Genomic DNA, 21,727 nt, shown 5'->3' with positions numbered 1-21,727 from the left:
TGGAAACGGGGAGAGACAGTCAGACAGACTCCCGCATGCGCCCGACGGGGATCCACCCGGCACGCCTACCAGGGGCGATGCTCTGCCCACCAGGGGGTGATGCTCTGCCCCTCCGGGACGTCACTCTGCCGCGACCAGAGCCACTCTAGTGCCTGGGGCAGAGGCCAAGGAGCCATCCCCAGCGCCTGGGCCATCTTTGCTCCAATGGAGCCTCGGCTGCAGGAGGGGAAGAGAGAGACAGAGAGGAAGGGGGGGGGGTGGAGAAGCAAATGGGCGCTTCTCCTATGTGCCCTGGCCGGGAATCAAACCCGGGTCCCCCGCATGCCAGGCCAACGCTCTATCACTGAGCCAACCGGCCAGGGCCTTGAAAAGGTTTTTAAAAAGTATTTTACCCAGCATTTTTAGACTTTTTTAACAGAGAGGATTTTCATAATATCTTGTACACCATATTCTTTTGTCAAAAATATATAACTATCTCTGCAATTCTACTAAAAGTGTCCTTGTAAAATTGGAAATTCAATCCCATAGTTGCACCCACTTTTAGCCCTTAAGAGTCTATGTTAGAAACACTTCCAACACAAATACATCCTAAACCCCTCACGGCCCACATTTTCCGTTATTCAGTCAGCCCCAGCTTTCCCTTCTCTGCTGGTTATTGGACTTTTCTGCAGCCTGACCAGGCAGTGGCACAGTAGCTAGAGCATTGGCCTGGGATGCTGAGGACGCAGGTTCGAAACCCTAAGGTTGCCAGCTTGAGTGCATGGTCCCTAGCTTAAGCGGGGATCATAGACATGACCCCATGGTTGCTGGCTTGAGCCCAAGGTCACCAGCTTGAGCAAGGGGTCACTTGCTCTGCTGTAGCCCCTGGGGCAAGGCACATATGAGAAAGCAATCAATGAACAACTACGGTGATGCAGCTATGAGTTGATGCTTCTCATCTCTCTCCTCCCTCTCTCCCTGTCTATTCCTGTCTCTCTTTTGAAAAAAAAAAAAAAAAGACTTTCCAATTTTATTTCCAGTCTGGTCTTACCTTTTCAAGTTTAACTCAGCAGTACAATTCTAGCTCAACTAGCTGTCATTTTGTGAATCCCTAGATCTTTTCTGCCTAATTTCCCAATCATATATATATAGATGTCATGCATATATATATAAATGCAGCCTATTTCTTCTTCTTCAATAGATTTGGCCATCTAAACTTTTCCCTGAAGCTCTTTGCTTCAATTTTTATATATATGTCATGCATATATATAAAAATGCAGCTTATTTCTTCTTCTTCAATAGATTTGGCCATCTAAACCTTTCCCTGAAGCTCTTTGCTTGATTTACAGTTTCCATCAGCTTCCACCACCACCATCAGGCTCCCTGGAGATTGAGTCATTTCGGTCCCACCTACACTCTGGTGCTGGTAACCCTTGGGGAGATGTGTTGGGGGACAGCTGGAGGGCTCTGCAGCCTGGGATGCTGTGTTTGACTCTCCCACACACCCAGGCAACTGCTGTTTCCACCCACGCCAGGATCGAGTTTGCTTTGCAGAGCGTGCCCTTGGGACCTCTCTGTACTCATAGTCCTACCGCTGTGAGATGGGTAATGTTCACTATGATTCATCCCATCAATTCTGATGCCAGGATGTGGCAGAGGCTATTGATAAAAATGATGTTCCTTCTAGTCAGGGATGAATGCTTGTTCATCTGAACTGTCCTTATGATATATATGTGTACCGCTGTATAGTGCACATAGAGGAGGAGCATTTACAATCTACTTTTTAAAAAAATCTCAGATGTTAAATCGCAAAGACCTTTTCACTTACATAGAACAACTCTGCTACTGATTCTACACTATTTTTTATTATTATTTAAGATTTCCAGCCTGACCTATGGTGGCGCAGTGGATAAAGTGTCGACCTGGAATGCTGAGGTCGGCACTTCGAAACCCTGGGCTTGCCTGATCAAGGCACATATGGGAGTTGATGCTTCCTGCTCCTGCGTCCTTTTCTCTCTCACTCTCCCCTCTCTCTAAAAATGAATAAATAAAAAAATCTAAAAAAACAACCCAAAAGAGCCCTGGCCAGTTGGCTCAGCGGTAGAGCGTCGGCCTGGCGTGCGGGGGACCCGGGTTCGATTCCCGGCCAGGGCACATAGGAGAAGCGCCCATTTGCTTCTCCACCCCCCACCCCCTCCTTCCTCTCTGTCTCTCTCTTCCCCTCCCGCAGCCAAGGCTCCATTGGAGCAAAGATGGCCCGGGCGCTGGGGATGGCTCCTTGGCCTCTGCCCCAGGCGCTAGAGTGGCTCTGGTCGCGGCAGAGCGACGCCCCAGAGGGGCAGAGCATCGCCCCCTGGTGGGCAGAGCATCGCCCCTGGTGGGCGTGCCGGGTGGATCCCGGTCGGGCGCATGCGGGAGTCTGTCTGACTGTCTCTCCCCGTTTCCAGCTTCAGGAAAAAAACAAAAAAAAACCCAAAAGATTTCCAGAGAAATAAAAGCCAGCCACTTTTTAAAATGTTTATTTTTATTGATTTTTGAGAGAGAGGAAGGGAGAGAAAGAGACAGGAACAATCTGTGGAACAATCTGGTCCTGTACGTGCCCTGACCAGGGATCAAACCGACGATCTCTGTGCTTCGGGACAACGTTCTGACCAATGAGCATCCAAGCTATCCAGCCAGGGCCTGATTCTACTCTTGTCACTATGGTAATAATTATAAACTAGCTTCAATTTATTGAGCACTTACTATGTGCTATGCTTTATGCTAATAAATCATTTTGTTCTAACAACAGTCCTGTGAAATGGAGGTTATTATCCCCTTTGTATCGGTGAGAACATAGAAATTCAGAGAAGTTAAGTCACTTGCCTAAGGTCACATCGGCAGTCAGTGGCCAAGGTAGGACTCAAACTCAAACATTATAAATGCAAAGTCGATGCTTGCTAGCATCTCATCTGTCAGGTTAGAAGCATGCAGCTTTCTGATCGATGGCTAGGGGCCTTCTTACAAAGGCCAGCACTTCAATCCATGTTATGCTGGTTCTTTAACAAATTTGAAGGTATAAACACATTGAAACTGTGCTGCCTGCCTTGCACAGAGCTGATTTGGGAACTCCTTTGTGAGACCTGATTTTAGAACCAACTTGTGCAACATAAGAAAAGCAATTTCCTTTTGGAGATAAAGCTTAATTTTATATACAGTACATTATTTCTTTTTTTCTTTTCTTTTTTTTTTTTTAATTCAGTGAGAGGCAGGGAGGCAGAGACAGAGTCCCACATGTGTCCCGACTGGGATCCACCTGGCAAGCCCACTAGGGTCTATGCTCTGCTCATCTGAGGCATTACTCCATTGCTCAGCAACTAAGCTCTTCTTAGTGTCTGAGGTGAAGGCCATGGAACCATCTTCAGCATCCAGGCCAACTCACTCCAATTGAGCCATGGCTGCAGGGGGCGGGGGGAGAGAGAGAGAGAGAGAGAGAGAGAGAGAGAAGCAAGAGGGGGAGGGGTGGAGAAGCAGAAGGTGCTTCTCCTTTGTGCCCTGACCAGGAATCGAACCTAGGACATCCACACACCAGGCCAATGCTCTACCACTGAGCCAACTGGACAGAGTTTATTTCTATTTTTTTTAAATAATTTTTTATTTTTTTAATCACAGTTGATGTACAATATTATATTAGTTCCAGGTGTGCAGCATAGCTGTTAGGCATTTATATTCCAAACCTTGCTCTTTACCCCATGCCATGTTACCCTGCTTGGTCACCTACATTATTGATCAGATTTTACTCCTAATGCCTCCTGACAGTTTCCAAAAAGGTAATTCTGACCTCTGAGGATGGAGATTGCTGAAGTCAACATTGGAACGGGCTCTGTTCTGATAGGAGTTCCATTCCATTCCTCTCTGAGTCTTATAATTAGGAAATATTGACTTGTGGATATGGCCAGATTGAGTAGGTTCCCATTCCTCTTCAAGGAAAAAGGATGAGGTTTCTGCTTTCCCAACAAGGGAGAATGATCTCCCTGCTAGATGTCTCCAGCAACACTCCAAGCAGCATTTCTGAAGTGCTTTTCTTTTTCCTTATAGTGAAGGTTAAGGTTAAAGTTTCAAGCATCATCTTAATGCTTGAAATCTTAATGCTTGAATGTGATGCTCACATTCAACTTAACTCTGCTGAAGTCAACAGTCCTATTCAAAAATAGCAATGTTGCCATAGCAACCCAGACCTGAATCATTTGCTTTTTCCTTTCTACTCACAAGCGTTCCTTACTATCTAGGCCAGGATATGAAACAAATCTGCTGAGACCTTCCATGTAAAATGAAATGTGAAAAACCATTTGGGGGGAAAACATTTAAAATGATTGCTTCAAGGGTTACAGCGAAGCTCCTAATTCCAACCGTCTGCTGAAGGCTTTCTCTTGGGTTCCCTTGTCTGACAGCCTCGCCTCATTGTCCCTCTGAGGACCTGACAGGGTCAAAGGGCATCAGAGTTCTTGTTCCACTCCAGCTGTAAGGTTCTGATCCAGAAAGTGAATTGAACCAGATAATTCCCAATGGCTCTCCTAGTTGGAAAAGGGTCAGATTCTGATCTTTTAACTCAGGGGTCGGGAACCTATGGCTCGCGAGCCAGATGTGGCTCTTTGATAGCTGCATCTAGCTTGCAGAAAAATCTTTAATTAAAAAAAATAACGCTAAAAATATAAAACATTCTCATGTATTACAATCCATTCATTTCCTACCACTCATGTTCATGGTTGCGGGTGGCTGGAGCCAATCACAGCTGTCCTTCAGGACAACACCAAATTTTTATTGGATAATGCGTAAGGTACATGGGTTGTTGTATGGCTCTCACAGAATTACATTTTAAAATATGTGGCGTTCATGGCTTTCTCAGCCCAAAAGTTTCCCAACCCCTGCTTTAACTGGTTCCTACTTAACAAAGTACAGAACTAAATCTTTTTCAAATTCAGCCTCAGGCTAAGCCTCAATCTCAAAGTAAAGAAAAGAATTGTTAAGCATTTTTAGGATCCAAACCTGAGGTTCCTAAACCTTTATTGTCTACATAGTCTAGGGAGGTTCTGAACTCCCCTGCCTGGCTCATCATCGCCAACGTGCAATTCTATCACTGGTCCTAATTATAGCAAATGATAACCAGATGAAGATAATTTTAATTAAAAAATTAATGAGATTAGCCTTTTCCAGTTCTAACTGCCAATCCCTTCATCAAATGATTCTGGAGACGTGGCCTTTTTCTCAATTTTCTTATCTGGATGAGACCAGAATGTTTCCTCACCCTGGATCCAGCTTGGTGCATGACTTGGTTGTTAAATGAGCAGAAACACAGTATTATATTTTGATAGTGATAAGCTGACACTATGAGGGTATTTTTGCTTGAGAAGATTTGCCATTAAAATAAAACAAACCTTAAGGTTTCTCATGAAGTCTTTTTTTAGTTCACTCTCTCATTCTTTTTAACCCCCTTCAGACTGAGATGAAGAGAAGTCAGACGAAGATATTTTCTTTGCAATTCATTTTGTAGGTCTTAAAAAGAAGAGAGAAAATCCAATAGAAACATGGTAAAGAATATGAGTAGGCAGTTCACTGTATAGGAAACTCAAATGGCCAATAAGTGTATGAAAAGCAGCTCAGACATACAAGAAATCAGCCAAATGAGAACCCTGGTAAGAAGATACCATTTGAAACATCTGACAGCATCAGGGTTGGCAAAGGGGTGGAGAACAGGAAAACCCAGGCACTGCTGGAAGGATCATAAATGCTACAACCACTTTGGGTGAGGCGACTTTGAATCTAGTGAAATTGATCAGATTCCCTTTGACTTAGCAATTTCACTTCTGGCTGTATTTTCGGGGAAAGTCTCATACAAGGGCACAAGGAGGCATGTAGCAGGGGGCTCACTGAGGCCTTGACAGTGAAAAATTAGACACATGCTATATGCCCATCAGCAAGGGAATGGATAAAAAATAATGCAGTATGTTCCTATATTAGAATATAAGGCAGATTCATGCATATCAACAATGGCTAGAAGTAAAAAGTCATAAAGTTGAGTGAAAAAAGCAAAAGTTAAAATACTGAAATTAAAATTAAAATGACCACCACACAAAATCAACACCTAGCTTATGGAGACATATGTAAGGTATAAAAATAGGCTGAAAGGAATACATTTCTATGAAGCAGTCAATCTGTGCATATTGATATGGTGCTCCAACCAACAAAACTCTCTGGCCAGGACTAATAATATCTTAATTGCAGACTTGAAGTGGTATAAACTTAGATATTATAGTTCCCTGTAAATTTCAGAATGTTTTAATTTCTTAAGAAAAATATAATATACCAAGGTAAAGGTAAGACAGCTACAGATCAATTTCTAAAGTCAGTAGAAATCACCTTATGTAATCGCCCTGGGCACCGGATTTTAGGCGTGCTCACCGATTGCACATAGCTTTGTTTTTTTCCAGCATATTTCTCAGCAGTTGGATTTTACAGGTCCCTGTCCTGTGCCCATTGCATCTGTTAGTCATTAGGATGAAGGTGACAGCATATGCCACCTCTCCTTGGAGGTGATTCATTCAGTTTTAGCTTCAGATGTAAACAAGTACAGATGGTGACTGGTTTCAAAAGCACCTGACCGAACTTTCCATCCTTTTGAAGTGTTACTTTGGATTAAATATCTTGATATCCATACCCTGTCCCCCTCCCCCTATGTAAGTATGTGGATTTTATCTCTTAAAGGGACAGTTAGTTGTACATTCTAAAATGTACAGTATAAACCAGCAAGGTTACCATCAGGCTAAAAGAGGCTTAAGCTTATTGATTTTTTTTCCCCCATTAGTTTTATGGTATCAATAAGACAGGAAGCAAGGTGCCTTAACGCTCTAATGCTGGTGTTATTACGTAGCCAGGTAAAACCAGAAAGCAGAATCGAGCAAGTTGTTGATGGGATGGCGTGTAGAGGGGCTTTGTACTTGCAAGGCAGAAACCAAAACGTTCTCAGATAGCAAGAAGGGGAAAAAATCATTGTTTGTAAAAGAGGGGAAAGGAAAGGAGGATTGTGTTGCAGTACAGTACAGCAAATCCATGGAAGGTTCAGCAAAAAAACAAAACAAAGACTGTAGACCCCTTATTATTTAAACCACAGGCTGGAATTATTGTTGGTATCAAACTGCAGCCCTCTGGACATAAGGGTGTGGGGTGGGAACTTCTCACTGTTGACCCAAGTATTGTCTGCTCTACTCCTTCAACATCAGGTTCTAAATGTCATGTAATAAATGGTACATGTATACACATGAATGGATCCTGGGATCCAGGGCCCTTATGAGAGTGAAAGAGGGTGCTATTAATAATTAACTGAGACAACAGGTGTAAACCAGGGTGTTCTGGGCTAACCTCCCAGTCACCCTAGCAAGTACTGTTTAGCCTAATGATAGTGCATATTTACAGTAAGGAGTGACTAAAGTTGGAAGTTTTGGAGTGTCCTCCCCGTGAGACACTCAAGTCTTCTCTTTCTTGTAAGAATTTCTTGTAAGCCCTCTCAGTCTCTGCCCTTGGACTGCTCCACACCAGCCTGGCAGGCATTTCTGCCCACATGCCTTCCCCTACTGTATAGCTTTTACCTTCTGCTTCAGCTGCCTGAAGATGATTCATCTTCCCAGTCCCAGGATTACCTGCCATCCCAGTTTTACTGGGCTTTTGCCTCCTGGTCCTCGGCCAGCTATCACTGGACCGAGCCTTGGCTAGTAGATTCTTCGTAATTATTTAGTTGAAAGTGGAGATGAGTGGGCCACTTTAGAAGGCTGGTCCTTGTTTCCTTGCCAGAGTGGTCCCTGAGGCAGCAGCACCACTCCGACCGGGTATGGATGCTCCTGCTCCTCTAACCAGTACAGGGCACCGCAGTGCGGCATTTCCATCATGGCCGCCTTTCGAATGCCATCTGATGATCTCCAGAAGTTTCAACATAAACCTGTGGGAAGATAACTGTGGAGCCAAAGCTCTCTTAACTCACAACCATAAGGAATGTCTAGACCAGCTGCTATTCATCAGAAATGTAATGTGAGCCACATGGGTCATTTACTTTCTAGTAGCTACAATTAAAAACATAAAGAAACTATTAATTTTAATAATATATATATATTCTTTTTTTTTACAGGGACAGAGAGAGAGTCAGAGAGAGGGATAGATAGGGACAGACAGACAGGAATGGAGAGAGATGAGAAGCATCAATCATCAGTTTTTCGATGTGACACCTTAGTTATTCATTGATTGCTTTCTCATATGTGCCTTGACCGTGGGCCTTCAGCAGACTGAGCGACCCCTTGCTCAAGCCAGCGACCTTGGGTCCAAGCTGGTGAGCTTTGCTCAAACCAGATGAGCCCACGCTCAAGCTGGTGACCTCAGGGTGTCGAACCTGGGTCTTCCGCATCCCAGTCCGACACTCTATCCACTGTGCCACTGCCTGGTCAGGCTTAATAATATATTTTATTTAACCTGATGTATCCAACATATTTATCATTTCAACCAGTAGCTATAATTTTTAAATTATTAGTAAGATAGATATTATTTTTTTCATAATACATCTTGGCTATCTGGTGTAATTTTATGTCTACATCTTCATTTAGACTAACCACATGTTAAGTGCTCAATAGCTATTTGTAGGCAGTGGCTACTGTATTGGATAGTATGAATCTAGATGTGTAACTTTGTTGCTCAAATCACCTTTCTTTATACTGTTTGCAATTTTTTGCCTTTTAGTGCTATCATAAACTTTTTTTTAATTTTAAGTGGGAATTTATTATAATTAATAACAATAAAAAATAATTAAGGCAAAATCAAAAAGGGATTTGAACATATGTAACCTAAAGTAGAATAAAAGAAAGCTTAGTATGATCAACACAGCAGTGTGCTACACAACATCACCAGACAGAGAAACATCAGCCTGGGCTCTAGAGCAGGCATCCCCAAACTACGGCCCACGGGTCACATGCAGCCCCCTCAGGCCATTTATCCGGCCCCCTGCCGCACTTCCAGAAGGGGCACCTCTTTCATTGGTGGTCAATGAGAGGAGCACTGTATGTGGCGGCCCTCCAACAGTCTGAGGGACAGTGAACTGGCCCCCTGTGTAAAAAGTTTGGGGACCCCTGCTAATAGCTAGTTAAAACAATAGACGAAGAAAAAGAGAATGATGAGTATGTACAAATCTCACCAAATCACAGAGGAACACATCACCAGACCAGGAAGCCTCAGCCTGGGCTCCAGAGTTGGCCACCCACCATACACATTGACAAGGAGGAGTTCTCTAGAATTTCTACAAAGTATATATTTTTAAGTATCCTTAAGCCTTGTCAGTCATTTGGAAATATCCCTGAGTAGTATGGGTGTTGGGAATAGATAGGTACTTGGCTACCCATACTTTTGTTGCTTACATATCTCATTCAAAAGTGTATTAGCCTTCATTTTATTCACTCATTTATTCATTCCACAAATGTCCTGAGCTCATGGGACTATGGGTTTATTAAACGTATAGTAAGAAAGTCTTTGTCTATTATAGATTTATTATGCCTTAGAAAATGAAACTCATCAATAAAACAAAACATCAAAATTAAAAATATACATAAATCTCCACCATATGCTAGGCACTGTTTTAGGCCCTGGGGATACAACAGAAAATAAAAGAGACAAAAATCCTTGAGTAGAAGAAGATACATAAAAACAAACTAATCATATACCTTATTAGATGCTGTTAAGTTTATATATTTTATTTTTTAAATGTTATTTCGTTTATTTTAGAGAGAGAGAAGAGAGACAGAGAGAGAAGGGGGAGAAGCAGAAAGCATCAACTCCCATATGTGCCTTAACCAGGCAAGCCCAGGGTTTCGAACCGGTGACCTCAGTGTTCCAAGGTCAATGCTTTATGCACTGCGCCACCACAGGTCAGGCCAGATGCTGTTAAGTTTATAGAAATATAAGACAGATAAGGGAGGTAGGGACAGCCAGGGCCTTAGAAGATGAGGGAAATGTAATTTAAAACAGTGTGCTCGGCCTGACCTGTGGTGACACAGTGGATAAAGCGTCGACCTGGAAATGCAGAGGTCACTGGTTCGAAACCCTGGGCTTGCCTGGTCAAGGCACATATGGGAGTTGATGCTTCCAGCTCCTCCCCCCTGTCTCTCCCTTCTCTCTCTCTTTCTCTCTCTCTCTCTCTCTCTCCCCCTCCCTCTCTCTCTCTCCTCCCTAAAAAAAAAAAATGAATAAATAAAATAAAAAAATAAAAAATAAATAAATAAAACAGTGTGCTCAGGGAAGATATGATAGATTGAATTACTGTTCGCTACTATTCTCTGTCTTTCCCTATATGAATATTTCTCTTCCTTACTCTTTGAAATCAGCCTTGGCCATATGATTTAAACGTTGGCCAATAATATGGAAACAGAGTGACAGAGTTTTTCCAGCCACTGCCTACTTCACCATGCTCTTTTGTCATTAAGCAGCATTGAAACCATGGTTGTCCCATCAGCACTGGGTTCCTGGGCAAGGACAAGGATGATGAGATCTACTCGTAGTATGATGTAGAGCTGGGCGATGGGAGAAGAAAACCTTTTGTTGTTCTATGTCCCTGAGGTTTGGAGCTTGCTTGTTGTGTGGCATCACTTAGCTCATCCTGACAGATACAGAAGGCCTCACTGAGAAGGTAACATCTAAGCAGAGACCTGAAGAAGGTGAGGGGACCAATCATGCAAATGTGTGGAGAAAGCATGTTCCACTCAGGGAAACAGCAAGTGCAGAGATTCTGAAGAGGGAGATTCCTTGATACATTCAAGGATCAGAAAGAAGCCGGTTTTTCAAGGCAATGATGCAGAGGTGTGAGCACCAGACTTTCACGCAACCTGGAGGGCTGAAAATAGGGCTTAACTTGTTGATCCTGTTCACTCCTCTTATGGAGTGGGAAGGCAGTAGTGAGAAATAGAAGAGGAGATGAAGGAAAAGATAGCGAGATCTGGAGGAGGAAGATGCAGACTAGGAGAGCAGGAACATCACATTCATGGCCAGAGCCCCTTATATACTGAAAATGATAATGTCATCCACGTGGAGAACTTGGGAGGCCTCTGAAGTCCAACTGCTGTCATAAAGAGGATGAGTCATTGCACCCAAAGGGTGCCAGCATGATCATGGATAGCCAGGACCTTTCCCTTCCCCCATTCACCTTGATCTCATGCCCGTGACTTTTCTTAGAGCCACACTGAACCCAGGCAACCTCCAACAGACAAACCAAGGCAGCAGGATTTGTCTTAGGAGTGTGCTGGGCAGTGCCCAGAGAAGGGGGTACCTTCCTTTTTGAGCAACCTAGGAGACTATACAAGCCACATAGTTCTTCTTTCCTTAATTCTTATTAAGTTTCCATATTTTAAAATTAAGTCGTAACTTTTTTCCAGCTTTGTACAGCCTTGAAACCATAGATCCTCTTAATGAGCATTTGTTAGTAAAAGAAACTCTGGACAAATAAGGCAGAGTGGGCAGCAGCTGATGCTGGTGCGAGAAGGAAACAGAATTCTAAATATCAAATCCATTTAGAGGAAACTTGTTAAAGGTGAAGGCTAAAATGGGGCAGAGAGAGAAAATCCTGCATGCATGTAGCAACCATAGAAGTAGCCATGATGGGTCTCTGGAAGAAACCCCCATTAAACATGGGTTTCTAAAGGCTAGTGGGGTCTCTCATAGAACACAGCCATCAATCTCAAATGTTCCATGCTAATTGATTGTCTTGGATTACTGACTTTAAATTAGCTTCTAAAACCCGTAAAAATATAGAAATAGCTTTATAAGAATCTCAAATACCTGTATGTTTTCTCTTTTTGGTCAAAAGAAAAGTTAAGGCCCTGACTTGGTAGCTCAGTTGGTTAGAGCGTTGTCCCAATACACCAAGGTGGCAGGTTTGATCCCTGGTCAAGGCACATACAAGAATCAGCCAGTGAATGCAGGAATAAGTGGAACAACAAATCAGTGTTTCTCTGTCTCTCTCTCCTTCCTTTTCTTTCTCTCTAAAAATTAATAAGTAAAATATATTTTTTAAAAGAAAAGTTAAGCAGGGATGCTCTGGTAGGTAGGCGACCAGAAACAATGTACGCAAAAGCGTCACCACAGGAAGTGCTGGACTCCTCTTCTTTCTGCCAGTTAATTCCTAAAAAAATTATATTTGTGATTGAAAATGTATGGAAATAAAGAAGAAAGTTCCACCCAATTTAGATAATGCCGGAATTGAGATTGGTACTTGGGCCTTTGCTTAGAAAACACACACACACACACACACACACACACACACACACACCTCAAGGTCTGAAAAGGAAGGAATGCATGGTGCACATGGGTACCAGCGAGAAGCCCACTGCGCAGGGATCAACAGCAAAGGGGAGCTCAGGGCAAATCAGTATATTACAATGCAGTGGGATTCAGCATACGCTTCTACTCTCTCCAGAATCCATCCTTTGAGCCAGAGCTCCTGAGAGAGGAAGGGCCACTCTTGAAATCTGGGAAAGGATGATTCTTTGTTGTGTGGAACTACCCTCTACATCAGTGATTTTCAACCTTTTTCATTTCATGGCACACATAAACTGATTACAGAAGTTCATGGCTCAACGGTAGAGTGTCAGCCTGGTGTGTGGAAGTCCCGGGTTTGATTCCCAGTCAGGGCACACAGGAGAAGCAACCATCTGCTTCTTCACCCTCCCACCCCCATTCTCTCTCTCTCTTTTCTTTCTCTCTCTCTCTTTCTCTCCCGCAGCCATGGCTCCAATGCTTTGAGCAAGATGGCCCCAGGCACTTGAGGATGGCTCCATGGCCTTACCTCAGGCACTAGAAATAACTGGGTTGCAGAGCAATGGAGCAGCGACCTCATAGAGCATTGCCACACAGAGGGCTTGCTGGATGAATCCCAGTCGGGATGCATGTGGGAGTCTGTCTATCTCCCTGCCTCTCACTTAATAAAAACAAAGCAAAAAAACAAAAAAAGTTCTGTGGCACACCAAGAAATATAATTTTTGCTGATTTGACCCACAAAAAAAGTATAATTTTGATTCATTCACACTGAACAGCTATTGTTGTGTTGGCTGTTGTCACTTTTTGACATTTGACAATCAGGGAAAAGAAGCCAGGACCTCTGACTAAATAAGTACTGCATGATTTAAAAATTCCTGTGGTAGGCCCTGGCCGGTTGGCTCAGCGGTAGAGCGTTGGCCTGGTGTGCGGGGGACCCAGGTTCGATTCCGGCCAGGGCACATAGGAGAAGCGCCCATTTGCTTCTCCACCCCCTGCCCCTCCTTCCTCTCTGTCTCTCTCTTCCCCTCCCGCAGCCAAGGCTCCATTGGAGCAAGGATGGTCCGGGCGCTGGGGATGGCTCCTTGGCCTCTGCCCCAGGCGCTGGAGTGGCTCTGGTCGCGGCAAAGCGACGCCCCGGAGGGGCAGAGCATCGCCCCCTGGTGGGCGTGCCGGGTGGATCCCGGTCCTGCGCATGCGGGAGTCTGTCTGTCTCTCCCCGTTTCCAGCTTCGGAAAAATACCAAAAAAAAAAAAAAAAAAAAAAAAAATTCCTGTGGTATACCAGTTAAAAATCTCTGCTCTGCATTGTAGGATATTTACATCCTTGACCCCTGTCACTAAATGCAAGTAGCACCTTCCAATCACAGACACAAAAACATCCCCAGCCTCTCACGAGAGTAGACATTCCAGTTCCCAGCCGAGAGCCCTGCCAGTCTGCACTCTAGTAACAAGTAGAATAAAGCAGGGCATGAACATAGCTGTGAGGATGCCCCGGTGAGCGGAACTGACCAAGTTATCAAAGATCCACGCTTGTGTCCACACAGAGGTGCATCAGGAAAAGAGAAGCAATTAGCTGTATTTGCTGGTGCAGAAACAGTGGGGTCCAAAAGGCCACTCCAGCCACATGATTAGAGAGATGGCTTTGTAGTTGGTAATAAAGCAAATTTTAAAAGGAAATCAAAGACTGAAATGAACTGGAGGCATTGTGTCAAAGGAACGGACACAGTGAATGACTCAGCCCACAGTGTCACTGCCTCTTTTAGAGTGGAAGGAGGCTTCTTTGAAGGTGAATTGCAGTCTGCTTGATATTTGCACGAAAAACAGAAAAGAAAAGCTAGATTTTTGAGGGTTCTTTTGGACACTGAATTTAGGACATATATTTTCAAAAATTAAAATTAAATACAAAAATGAAACTCAGATGAAAAGCTAAAATCTTGCCTTTCAGAGTTATTGACTAGTTACTTAGTAAGTCCGTGCTATGCTACTTGGGAGGTTCTGTATAAATGGCTGCTTTGGGTGGGCTAATTGTGTGTTGGATCAATGAGTGCTTGTCCACGTGTGGACCTATCTGTATCTCACAGAACATGCATCTGTTTTCTTTTTAGAGGCCCAAATGTTTGGGATCATATACTTTTCTGTTTCTTATGTGACCATAGCAATTCTAGAAGAGAGAACATTTAGTAGAACTGCTTTGTGGATGAGAAAACCGAAGCTCAGAAAGGTGGTCTGGCTCATTCAAGGAGACATTTCTAGCTGGTAGAAAAACTAGAGTCAACACCCCAAATCTCAGCTCCTTTTCTAAAACCCCAACCTTCTTCATCATTAGCAAATACAGATATTTATTATTATAACTACTATGTAATGCAGTTAGCAGGGGTGGGGAGTGGGTGTGGAGAATTAAAGCTAGTAATTAATTACAGCTTATATCAGAGAAAAAAAAAAGGAAAAACTATTTTTGATTTAAAGTATAAAAGTTTAAAGCATAAAACTGGTGGATGTGTAAGGAATTCAGCAACTTACACATTATTTGTGTAAGATCATTTCTAGAACACAATAAGAAATTTGTTTCAAGAGACTTTAGAAATTTCTTTTTTTAAAAAATTGTAGCCTGACCTGTGGTGGCACAGTGGATAAAGCGTGGACCTGGAAATGCTGAGGTCGCTGGTTCGAAACCCTGGGCTTGCCTGGTCAAGGCACATATGGGAGTTGATGCTTCCAGCTCCTCCCCACCTTCTCTCTCTCTCTCTCTCCTCTCTCTCTCTCTCTCTTTCTCTCTCCTCTCTAAAATGAATTAAAAAAAAAAGAGTTTTTCAGATTGGGTGAAAAAGAAGACCCAATCACAGGCAACCTATAAAATATATATATATATTTAAAAAAATTGTACTTATTGATTTTAGAGAGAGGAAGGGAGAGATAGAGATAGGAACATCAATCTGCACCTGTACGTGCCTTGACTGGTGATCGAACCGGCAGCCTTTGTGCTTTGGGGCAATGTTTTAACCAACCGAGCTACTGTCCAGGACTTAAGAGATACCTAATGTTAAGAATGAGAGTGCCCAGCCTGACCAGGTGGTGGCGCAGTGGATAGAGCGTCGGACTGGGATGCGAAGGACCCAGGTTTGAGACCCCGAGGTTGCCAGCTTGAGCGTGGGCTCATCTGGTTTGAGCAAAAAGCTCACCAGCTTGAACCCAAGGTCGATGGCTTGAGCAAGGGGCTACTCGGTCTGCTGAAGGCCTGCGGTTAAGGCACATATGAGAAAGCAATCAATGAACAACTAAGGTGTCGCAATGAAAAACTAATGATTGATGCTTCTCATCTCTCTCTGTTCCTGTCTGTCTGTCCCTGTCTATCCCTCTCTCTGACTCTCTCTCTCTCTCTGTCTCTGTAAAGAAAAAAAAAAAAAAAAGAATGAGAGTGCCCAGAGGGTACTGAAAGTTAGATCAAGAAGTAAGATTTGGCTCCAATTCTGGTTTCCTACTGTCTGTTATTGAAATACTTTGTTTACTTGTTACTCCTTTAAAAAAACACAAGAGTGATGATTTTAATTTAGAGATAAAGAGTCTACAGGGTTATTGTAGGTAGTGGAGAAAGAAATGCCTGAACAGTGTCAATGCCCAGAGCTGTCGGCACTGGGCGTCTTCACCGTGTCAGAACAATGGGTCCCTTTGGCATCCGGTGGAGCCCATCAACCCTTTTGTGGAGTAAAGTTTTTAACTGCATAAAGTAAAATATATAGGATTACCAAGGGGAAAAAATTGAAATGCAGTTATTAAAATATTTAAAGAACAAATGTGTGATATAAGGAATATGTGTGGGTTTTTTTTTTAAGTTAATACTTAAATAATAAGATCTAGTGTCAGGACTAATAACTGGGGTTATCATAGTAGTTGTCTTAGTCTCTGTGTGCTGCCATAACAGAGTACCATAAACTGGGAGCTTAAACAAAAGAAATTTATTTTCTCACAGTCCTGGACACTACAAGTCCGAGATCAGCCTGCCAGCACAGTCAGGGTTTGGTGAGGACTCTCCCTGGCTTGCAGAAGGCCGCCTTCTGGTTGTGTCCTTCTATGGCCTTTCCTTGGTTTCTACATGTGGAGAGAGAGAAGTGAGAGAGAGAGAGGGGAGAGAGAAGGAGAGAGATCTTCCTTTTCTTCTGTTTTTTTATTGATTTAAATTTATTGTGTTTACATAGATTCAAGTGTCCCACGAAATAAATCCCCCCACCCCCGTGTTCCCCTCAACATCCTCCTTGTCCCTCTCCCCCCAACGCCCTCCCCCCAACGCCCTCCCCCTACCCTCCAGGATTAGCTTTTCTGCTCTCTATAACGCTGTGTTATGTATATATAATTTCACCAATCTCTTTCCCTTCTCTGATCCCATCCTCTCATCCACTTTCTCTCTGTCCGCTTTTCCTCTGGTCCCTTTGCTCCTGCCTCTGCTTGTATTCCATTCCTCAGTTCACATTGTTCATTGGATTCCTCGAATGAGTGAGGTCATATGATATTTTTCTTTCTCTGCCTGGCTTATTTCACTTAGCATAATAGTCTCCAGATCCATCCATTTTGTCACAAAAGGTAAGATTTCCTTCTTTTTCATGGCCCCATAGTATTCCATTATATATATATATATATATATATATATATATATATATATATATATATATATATACACACACCATTGTATCAATATATATATATATATGTACCACAGCTTTTTAATCCAGTCGTCCATTGACAGATACTTGGGCTGTTTCCAGATCTTGGCTATTGTAAACAATGCTGCAATAAACATGGGGGTGCATATCTTCTTTTGAATCAGTGATTTGTTATTCTTAGGATATATTCCTAAAAGTGGGATGGCTGGGTCAAAAGGCAGCTCCATTTTTAATTTTTTGAGGAATCTCCATACTGTTTTCCACAGTGGCTGCACCAGTCTGCATTCCCACCAGCAGTGCAGGAGGGTTCCCTTTTCTCCACATCCTCGCCAGCACTTATTATGTGTTGTTTTGTTAATGAGCACCATTCTGACTGGTATGAGGTGGTATCTCATTGTGGTTTTAATTTGCATTTCTCTAATGATGAGTGATGTTGAACATTTTTTTCATCTGCCTATTGGCCATCTGTATGTCCTCTTTGGAGAAGTGTCTATTCATTTCTTTTGCCCATTTTTGGATTGGATTGTTTATCTTCCTGGTGTTGAATTTTACAAGTTCTTTATAAATTTTGGTCATTAACCCCTTATCAGATGTATTGTCGAATATGTTCTCCCATTGTGTGGTTTGTCTTTTTATTTTGTTCATATTGTCTTTAGCTGTGCAAAAGCTTTTTAGTTTGATATAGTCCCTTTGTTCATCCTGTACTTTATTTCCCTTGCCCGTGGAGATAAATCAGCAAATATATTGCTGTGAGAGATGTCAGAGAGCTTACTGCCTATGTTTTCTTCTAAGATGCTATGGTTTCACAACTTACATTTAAGTCTTTTATCCATTTTGAGTTTATTTTTGTGAATGGTGTAAATTAGTGGTCTAGTTTTATTTTTTTGCAGGTAGCTGTCCAATTCTCCCAACATCATTTGTTAAAGAGACTGTCTTTACTCCATTGTATGCTCTTACCTCCTTTGTCAAATATCAATTGTCCATAAAGGTGTGGGTTTATTTCTGGGTTCTCTGTTCTGTTCCATTGATCTATATTCCTGTCCTTATGCCAGTACCAAGCTGTTTTGAGTACAATGACCTTGTAGTGCCTGACCTGTGGTGGCACAGTGGATAAAGTGTCGACCTGGAATGCTGAGGTCGCCGTTTCGAAACCAGCACTTGTCTGGTCAAGGCACATATGGGAGTTGATGCTTCCTGCTCCTCCCCCTTTCTCTCTCTCGCTCTCTCTCTCTCCTCTCTAAAATAAATAAACAATGGCCTTGTAGTATAACTTGATATCAGGAAGTGTGATACCACCCACTTTATTTTTCGTTTTCAAGATTGCTGAGGCTACTCATGTTCTTTTTTGGTTCCATATACATTTTTGAATATTTGTTCTATATCTTTGAAGTATGTCATTGGTATTTTAATAGGAATTGCATTGGATTTATAAGTTACTTTGCATATTATAGACATTTTAATGATGTTTATTCTTCCTATCCATGAACACGGTATATGCACCCTCTTGTTTGTATTTTCCTTGATTTCTTTTACCAATGTTTTATAATTTTCCAAGTACAAGTCTTTAACCTCCTTGGTTAAATTTACTCCTAGGTACTTTATATTTTTTGTTGCAGTAGTGAAGGGGATTGTTTTCTTAATTTCTCTTTCAGACAGTTCATTGTTGGTGTATTAAAAAGGCCTCTAATTTCTGAATATTTATTTTATAAATTGCCACCTTGCTGAATTCATATATCAGGTCCAGTAGTTTTTTGACTGAGACTTTAGAGTTTTGTATGTATAGTATATCATATCATCAGCAAATAATGAAATCTTCCTTTTCTTATAAGGCCATCAATCTTATCAGATTGAGGTCCCATCTTTATGATGTCATTTAACCTTAGTAACCTCCAGCAAGTCCCATCTCCTTTAAGGATTAGAGCTTCAACATGAATTTTGGAGAAACACAGTTCAGTCCATAGCACAGGAATGGGCATAAATGATATTTCAAAGCATCTTCAATAAGCTTTAATGCAGTGGTTCTCAACCTTTCTAATGCCGTGACCCCGCAATACAGTTCCTCATGTTGCGGTGACCCCAAACCAAGAAATAATTTTGGTGGCTACTTCATAACTGTAATTTTGCTACAGTTATGATTCAGAATGTAAATACCTGATATGCATTATGTATTTTCCGATGGCTTTAGGTGACCCCACCGGGGTTGCAACCCACAGGTTGAGAACCGCTGCTTTAATGTGTTTTGAAATAGCTGTGAACTATTGGTGACAAAGTCAATAGTATTGCCGCTAATGGGTTTATTACCTACATTCATCATGGAAAGAAAGGTTTAATTTTAGGTAGATGTTAGTGAAAATATATGCTATTTTTCCCATTCAAGTTCACAGCCACCATGAACTTTTCTTTACAAGGACCTCAGATTAAGAACCCTTAACACAGGCAAGAAAGATGTTCGTGTTTTGAACAAACAAATGGCATGACCCCAGAATAATGGGAACAGATTCTGGAATCATCTGATTCTGCCCATTGCCCATTACCCAGGAGCAGTGATTGTGTTGAATTGAAAAGAGACATCTTCTGCTCTTGGATGACTTTCTGGTATTTTTGAATATGTGTTCAAGTTCTGGGATGTGCTTTTCTTGCAGATACCAATAGCCTAAATACTACACAGAATGATTCCTGGACCTCTGAGGACTTCAGGTCTGACCCTTCTTTGAAAGGCCAACCAGAGACCAATGCAGAGGATGATGGACTTCGGGAATCCCTGGATAGGTTCTATGAAATGTTTGGCCAGCCACAGTCTGCCTCTGAAAATCCACTCTCCGCAGCTGTCTGCCAGTGCCTGTCTCAGAAAATTGAAGAACTGAAGGGCCAGGAGAACCAGAACTACACCCTCCGCAGTTTTCAGATGGCCCGGGTCATTTTCAACCGTGATGGCTGCTCGGTCTTACAGAAGCATTCCAGGGACGCCCGCTTCTACCCCCTGGAAGAAGGGAGTGTGTCTCTGGATGATGAAAAGCCGATCCCAGGACTTTCCAAAGATGTTATTCATTTCCTCTTGCAGCAGAACCTGATGAAAGACCCATAAGTGGTGCCCAGCGGTGAGAGCAGTGTATGGATATGGAGGGCAGCCTTGTGGCCACACTGTTAGTGCATCTAGATCCATTCCTATCTGTCTTGTGGCTCTGTGTGCCCAGCCCCCAGCTAAGTGCTCTGCCATCAACAACTGGCATCTGTGACCAAGCACTAGAGGTTGTTCAGCCCATATAGTGAGCCTTCAATGTCTGCTAATTTTATAGCCCATATGGCCACACTCCCTCCTACCATTCCCCCTAGGCCAGAGGCCAGTAACTGACCAGTTTGGGAGTTCAAAAACCTAGTTTTCTTGTCTCAAAGAAATACATGCTCTGAGACATAATTAACTCTCCAGCACTCTGCTCCAAATCAGGCCTACGCCATCCTCCCATTCATTTCCTGGTGTCACCTAGGAGCTTCTCCTTAATAAATCTCTTGTACTGAATCCTTGACTCAGAGTCTACTGCTGGGGAAACCTGATCTAAGGGAACAAGCTTCCATCCGCGGAGGTTTTTAAAGGGAATAAAGCTCTATGCGGAATCAAGTGCAGGAATGACACCACATTGTAAAATTGCAACCACGTGATGGAGAATGTATATCCCAGAATAATACAAAAGATTTAAATACGGTTCCAAAAAAGTGCATCACATCTTAGTCATACCCTTTCCTCTCTGGATCCAGAATTACCTCTCTTATAATACTAACCGGGAGTGGAAGGAACATTTGGACCTTCTAAAACAACAGCTAAGATTTGCCAACTAGAGGAAAAATAAGAGAGTCTCTTCATCTTCACCAGATTGCAAATGTGAATGGTGAGGAGAAAAGAAACATGCTTCACCCACCAAAGCATGTGTACGCTAATTATGATAGACTAGCTCAATGAGGCTGGCTCCGTAATGGTAGGCAAGGCAGATGCCTGTGGCCTTGGCAGTTTGTGGTGGAAGAGAAAGAAGACTCCTTTGCCCAGGTGGACTCCTTTCTCTGGTTGTTTTTGCCCTCTGCCTGCCTGCCGTCAGCAGCTTCTGTCACCCTCTGAATGGTTGACCCCCTCACCCCTGCCCTGTCCTGATTTCACCAGGGACCGGCTTCACCTATTTGGGTTTTTTTTTAGATTATTTAAAAAAATTATTTCTTAGTTATAGTTAACGTACAACTTCATATCAGTTTCAGGTGTACAATATGGTGATTAGACATTTATGGACCTTAAGAAGTGACCTCGTAGTAAGTCTGGTTACCCATCTGACACCATATCGTATTACTGACTATACCCTCCGCGGTGTTAAATCGCCAGTGCAGGCTTGTGCTGGCAGGTGCTCTGCTCCACGACCGTGTTCTGAACCCCCATCTGAGACTCAGTTGGTAGATGGCATCACCTGGCACCAAGCTCCCTGAAACTGTCATTGGAAGCCTCCCACTCCCACCAATCTCTACCTTGACAGTTCTCCAAACAAATTACATTAACAGACAAGGGTTGTGTCACTTGTTTTTTTTTTGGGGGGGGAAGGGTGGGCCTCTCCTACTCAACTGGCCCCCATATAGTCGTGAAACCAGTGGGACTTATAATTAAAAATCTGCAAGTCGAATGTTAAGGTCACTAGTTTTATTGTTTGTTTTTTTTTAATGTGAAGCGAATTAATAGATGTCCTTGAAGAATGCTGTAGTTCTTAGTATCAAGCAGTCACTGAAATATTGGAGATTAGTTTCCAT

The 21,727-nt window shown here is 42.7% G+C and overlaps 1 protein-coding gene across 3 annotated transcripts in view; it reads left to right on the top strand.

Annotated features, from left to right (window-relative positions):
* The window catches only part of SHLD1 (shieldin complex subunit 1), a 130,108-nt gene extending 108,604 nt beyond the window's left edge, over positions 1–21,504 (top strand). For all 3 annotated transcript variants that reach the window (XM_066387228.1, XM_066387227.1, XM_066387226.1), the window contains one exon: positions 19,591–21,504. In XM_066387228.1, the coding sequence (XP_066243325.1) occupies positions 19,591–20,033 (443 nt within the window). In that variant the 3' untranslated portion in view covers positions 20,034–21,504. The remainder of the gene's footprint in view (positions 1–19,590) is intronic.
* The last annotated feature ends 223 nt before the right edge of the window (positions 21,505–21,727 follow it).

Source organism: Saccopteryx leptura, chromosome 5, assembly GCF_036850995.1.
Source record: "Saccopteryx leptura isolate mSacLep1 chromosome 5, mSacLep1_pri_phased_curated, whole genome shotgun sequence".
In the NCBI taxonomy this organism is placed as follows: Eukaryota; Metazoa; Chordata; class Mammalia; order Chiroptera; family Emballonuridae; genus Saccopteryx; species Saccopteryx leptura.
Note: the sequence above shows the minus strand (reverse complement) of the source record. Positions and strands in the feature narration are given on the sequence as shown.